Source organism: Wolffia australiana, chromosome 8 (genome assembly GCF_029677425.1).
Source record: "Wolffia australiana isolate 7733 chromosome 8, ASM2967742v1".
In the NCBI taxonomy this organism is placed as follows: Eukaryota; Viridiplantae; Streptophyta; class Magnoliopsida; order Alismatales; family Araceae; genus Wolffia; species Wolffia australiana.
This window is the reverse complement of record NC_135842.1, coordinates 12,956,700-12,962,500: the sequence shown is the minus strand read 5'-3', so window position 1 is coordinate 12,962,500 and position 5,801 is coordinate 12,956,700. Positions and strand designations below refer to the sequence as shown.

Sequence of the window (5,801 nt, the reverse complement as noted above, 5' to 3'; positions counted from 1 at the left end):
GGAAGACTCATTTACTTAAATCATACATTGCCGGGCATAGCATTTGCAGTTGGACTTTTTCTCATGCAGAGTGATGTAGCCTAGAAGCCCATTTTCTGAGGCCCATTAGCAAGCTGTGGCCCAAGAAGGAGATTCTTCTAGAACTGACAGAATCTGCAGAAATATACCTAGAGCCCCTCAAAATCCTCTGACAGGATTTTCTCTGACAAGATCTTCTGACAGGAGTATCTCTGACAAGATCTTCTGACTGAATCCTCTGCCAGATTCTTCTTCTGCCAGAATCTCTGCTCTAACTTGTCAGATCTGCAAATCTTCTGTTTTGTCCCATCAGGATCTTCTTGAGCCACACAAATATCTCCTGACAGCTTCTACAGGCCCCAGAATCTGCAGGATATCTCTGCTCAGCCCTGACAACCTGCTTATGTTCTGTTTTAGCTTGTCAGATTTGTTTTCTTAATGTTTTGACTTGTCTTGTCATGGGTACAGTCATTATGAACGACCCTGCACTCCTTGTGGCCTATATAAGGCCCCCATGTACCCCTGACTGAGGCATTATTGAAATCTAATGTCTTGTTGAAACTGTTGTTTCTCCCTTCTGAGTGTTCTCTTTGTTAGAGTGCTTGTGTGCTTGTGGATTCAAGTACAACCCCTTGTGGACTCAAGGGTTGGAGAAGCTAGTTCTGTGGATTCAGGACCTAGCTACTTCAAGTAGAGCAAGACTTGTGGACTCAAGTCGTGTTCCTACACCGTTCCTGTGCTAAGGCTGCGCCACAGAGTCTGAGAGAGTCTCATTTAAAAACTGCACGTAAGGTATTGGCATGACGTGACTACAGGCCATGGTATTTTAACTAGTTAGCACTAGGGTACTGATGAAGCGATAAATGCAGGTGCAGATTATGGTGGCTCTTTGATGGATAGGATATCCACTACAGGGTATTTCTTCATTTCTGGAAGGTAATTTAATTACCTGAAGAAGCAAGAAATAGCCAGTAGTGGCCAGGTCAAGTGCAGAGGTTGAGTTCAGCTCACTAGACAAGGGCATTTGCAAAGCCTTGTGAGTCATGAATTTATATGAAGTGCTCGGAATAAAAAAAGAGAAACCAACAGTTCTATACTATGGCAGCAAGTCAGCAACTGATACTGCCAGTAATCATGTACAACATGACAGGACAAAAAAATTGGACATTGATGGACATTTCATCAGGGAGAAGATTGATCAGAGGAAAATTCAGATGGAGTACATGAAATTCTTAGACCATATGACAGACATACTCACTATGGGTGTACCAAGCTTACCCTTTAACTGGTCACTAAGCAAGCTGGGAGTCCAAAGTATCTATTCACAAGCTCAAGGGGGTGTAAGCTGGAGAGATTCTATTTTATTATTTTTCTCTCTACAGTTATGTGACCCAGTCATTTCTTAAACATTCTAGGCACATTATTAGTCAGGCCCACTAGTAATCTGATACGAACCTTGATCTAGGTTCGTATCGGGAGGAGGTTGGAGGATGAGGCGAGATAGACGTTCCCGGGGTAGGAGAGTCGAAACGGGAATGAAGAGAGAGGTCGAACAGATGGGGACAGGGATCGACCGAGGACGAGCCGCCTGATGACGCGGTGAAGGGTTGACGATCGCGGGGACGAGGATCGCTGGAGACTAGAAGGGAACCAAACGGCAAGGGTAGGGATCGGATTGGAGGGGAGCCGGCTGAAGATCCGGTGAGACGACTACGGGGGTCGGGGATCGCTGGACGGTCAAGGGGATGGGACCGAGAAGAAGAGGATCGAGATAGTGAGCCAAGAGGCCGATCTTACCATAAGTCTTGACTGCCCTCCTCAATGGAGGGTTACACCTATTTATAAGGAACGTAAGCAATCTACCCTAAACATCAAATTACTAAAATGCCCCTAGTGGGCTAAATTCCTAAGATACCCTTTGGGGTAGAGGATCGTATCATAATCCCATAAATATGGGGGAGACAATGTGAGTAAAATGTGTGTGTTGTCTTTTCCTCAACCCTAACCTACGGGTGGTCCACCAGACAGGCAGGAAGGAGCACAGCCACGAGGGATCGTGCTGATGCATAGCCTAACCACAGGACTACACCCCTTGCCCTAGACCTCCTTTTAACACCCTCGTTCCCTAATGTGTGCATGTTTAAGCACGTAAGAGGAGACCCCATGTTTTCCAGTTTCACCTTCCACATGGCATCCAGAGTTTCATGTCAGATTCCTTGCATGATAAGAAACTCAGGGTTCTTATCCGAGAAGGTCAGAATAGGGGAGGAATACCGATGGTCCGACCATCGCCAGGAAGTCAGAGGGCGAGGGGGAGTGCCGGAAAGATCATTGTCGGGGGGAGGTAGGAGGCGGGAAGGGCATTGCTGGAGAAGGAGATACAAGAACCCACAACTTCTGTTTTCTTCTCCCCACCCCCTAACAATCCTTAGGAGATTGGCTGCATCTCGGCAATGGGCGCTCCAAGTTCAATCTTTCCTTCTCTCTCTCTCCCTTTTCCCTACACTGCAGGTCCGTTCTGCACTAATGTCTGTATACTCGTACCTCCCTATTTGGGGAACCCTTACTCCAACAGATTTCTATCATGCACCAGCTTTTTAGGGTACTTGTGAGCATTAGATGGTTGGGAATTTTGGAATATTTTACCTCTTTTGGATCTTTTCCTCCCTCTGGCTGAGTTGGTGATAAGTTCCCTCTAAGGACCTATCATGAAACTAAGAGGAGGCGATGCTGCGACCTGAAGCCACATGTGTCATACTCAAATAAGGCTGGGCAGGAGAATCTCACTGTAAATAAAGACAGAAGAGTTGTGAGGGATTGTCCGTCAAGACAGTGATAAGATCCCAATAAGAGTATATGAAAAGAGAAAGAGACGAGGACGGAAAGATAGCAGGCCAGCTGGCGCTGAGCTGGCAAACTAGCTACCTGCTTCTTGATTGTTAGCTTAGGAAGGAAATAAACAATAGTATGAATAAAGGAGATGGAGACAGGGAAAGACAAGGAGATGGAGACAGGGCTTTTTCTTGGAGCGGGTTATTCGGAGGAGCTGCAGCTGCATTCGGCTTGAGGCTCATCAGGGGTTCGTGGCTGCGGAGAAGCACGAAGACAAAGTTGAGGAGTTCTTGTGTGAGAAGAAGCTAGGAGCGAGGATCCAACTGTAAGTCCAATCTATCAGAATTTTACCATTCGATACTGTACTGTATCAGATAGTCACAGTTAGAGGAAGTTGGAGATTCTCCGTCATCATGAAGAGGGAGTTCCGATTTGGTTCACCATCAACCCCGTCGAAAGAGGCCGATCTGGCGCTCTCTCTCTCTCTTCGTATTCTTATCTTTCACACTCTCTCAGAGATCACAATCTCAAGCCTTCATCATTCTGGTATCACTCTTGAGAGGACTTATATTCTTAAAATATTCACAGATTTCGCTTTACTGCCCAATTCTCGAAGCATTCATCAACTTGTATTGAGTAATTGGACACAATCTATATTTCTGAAATTCTTAATAAATACTATCCAAGCATGTTCATTGAGGGCAAAGGTCAGGCTTGTAAAAGCTGGGAAATGGATATCATATTTAAAGAACTGCCCTGTTTAAAGCATGGTCGCAATGGATATCATATTTACTGCCAATCAAAGGACTGCCCTATTTAAAGAGGAATATAAGCAGAGTAGAAAATGATGAAAATACCCCCAGTGGGTAAAATAACAGAACTGCCTAGATACAACAGATATCATTTTTCACCACAACTTGGAAGTTAGTATAAGAATATTCAAAGAAGAACCAACCTTTCCTTTCTCTACTCCTCCTTTGGCCAATGATGCAATTGCCTGGAAGTGTTTTTCCGCATCTCCACTCTCATCAAACTCCTAACAGTCAGGTATAGATAATGATAAATAGTAAGAGAAAGCCGAGAAATTTAATAACAAAATGGTGACAAGATAAGAGACGAGGGATAACTAAATAGTAAGTAACGAAGTTCCTGGTCATCCGAATGCTTCACATCCGAATGCAGGTCATCCGAATAGCGCTTTCCTCTCTTACCTTGCACCTAGTAGGGTGCACTCCAACTGTGCAGAAGAGGCGACCTGCACTTTTTTAAGTAATTAATAAGAGATTAGAAAACTCGAAGAACTGCAAACAGATGAGAAAGAATGGGAAAGAACCTAAATAGGAGAAGAAGAATCACAGAATACACAATGCCATATTTCATTTCAGGAAAACTTGTTTTAAATACGTGGTATCAGTACATTGTAGACTGGCTGATGGGAAGATCCATTATCCTGGATCTGATAGAGTAAATGACCCGATAGTACAATACATGCCACAATATAATGCCATTGACTGACACAACATAAAGACAGAGATACAGACAAATTTAAAAAGCTAAGGAACCGATCAAATCCAAGTGAAACCCCAAAATCCAGAAATCGATTGAGTCCATTCGATTCTCCAGAATGATAACTAAAACTTCAACATGTAGCATCAGCAAGTTTTTCCATCATCCCAGAGAAGGATGATAGGACAATGATGACTCGTCATTTGTTTGAAGGTGGATGATGTTAAGGATGATGATGGCGATGACAATGTCGAGATCATCATTGTCCCCCATGGTAGCTAAGTACGAATGGCGATGATGACGATGAGGATGATGAGTCTGTTCCTCTGCATCACAATTCTAATATAACAACACTGACGACAATATCGTCATTCATATCTTAAACAAAGACGATGATTATGATGAGAATTGAAACCAACATCATCATTCATCCCATAACCACAGACGATGACAATGACGATGAAGAATTTGTTCCTCCGCATCGTCATTCGTACATAGCCACCATGATGATGACAATATCGTCATTCATATGGCAAACGATGATGATAACGACGACGATGATGATGATGATAACGATGATGAATAAGTCGTCATTGTCGAACCCTAGATTAAGCGCTTAAAGGGAGAGTAAGGGACGAAGAATAACAACGAAATTTGAAGAAAAAGAAGAAGGGCACGAGCTACAACCGTCGGTTTCAGCGATTTCCAGGGCTGCTTTCGATTCTTCCAGTGATCCTCCCGTCACCTGTAAACCAATTTCAGCAGATACACCAGCCAAATAAAGATTATATCAAGCTACAAGACTAGCCAAGAATCAATCTCACGATGATACGTTCTACGCCGGCAGCCCAAGCCCTTTTCAACACATTCGATACATCCCCCGCGTGGTAATTTTTACCATTGTAAACCCCTTTGAACATGCCATCTGCAGAGTAGAGAGGTTGCGGAGAGAAGATTATAAACAGAAAATAGAACGCCGAATCAAGAAAATCTCAATTTTTTCAATTTTCGAGCGATCACCAGTAAAGTTGACTGCAATGTCGATCGTCCGGAGAGACGAAGATGCCATTGTTGACCACTCTGCAATCCGCTGAGGATCAGTTCATCTGGACTGAGGAGGAAGACGATCAAAATGAAATCTTTCAAGCTTGAATTTGGTATAAAAAATCTTCTTAAAGTGAGCTTATTTGACCTTTTTAAATCAGCTTAAATCCCAAATGAATTCGCAGTTACAGCCTTTACTGTCTTAAAATAACGAAAATGACCAGAAAAAAAATATATGTATATGTATATATATAAGGCAGTGTCGGGAGATATAGAGATAATGACAGAACCTGAAAATGTTCCATAAGAGAGATGTCATGTTAGTAGATAGGAGGAGAGAGAGTAGGAGAGATATAGAGAGAGTAGGAGAGAGATAGAGTGATTAGGTGAGAGATAGAGTG

General features: G+C 43.3%; 1 protein-coding gene across 1 annotated transcript in view; it reads right to left on the bottom strand.

The window, feature by feature from the left end:
• Nucleotides 1-5,532, bottom strand: part of LOC144706428 (TatD related DNase) — a 30,141-nt gene extending 24,609 nt beyond the window's left edge. Inside the window, exons 1-5 of the mRNA XM_078579367.1 lie at nucleotides 5,377-5,532; nucleotides 5,181-5,281; nucleotides 5,044-5,101; nucleotides 4,062-4,105; nucleotides 3,806-3,886 (exon numbers count right to left, since the gene is read on the bottom strand). Of these exons, the coding sequence (XP_078435493.1) occupies nucleotides 3,806-3,886; nucleotides 4,062-4,105; nucleotides 5,044-5,101; nucleotides 5,181-5,281; nucleotides 5,377-5,425 (333 nt within the window). The 5' untranslated portion in view covers nucleotides 5,426-5,532. The remainder of the gene's footprint in view (nucleotides 1-3,805; nucleotides 3,887-4,061; nucleotides 4,106-5,043; nucleotides 5,102-5,180; nucleotides 5,282-5,376) is intronic.
• Between the last annotated feature and the right edge of the window lie 269 nt (nucleotides 5,533-5,801).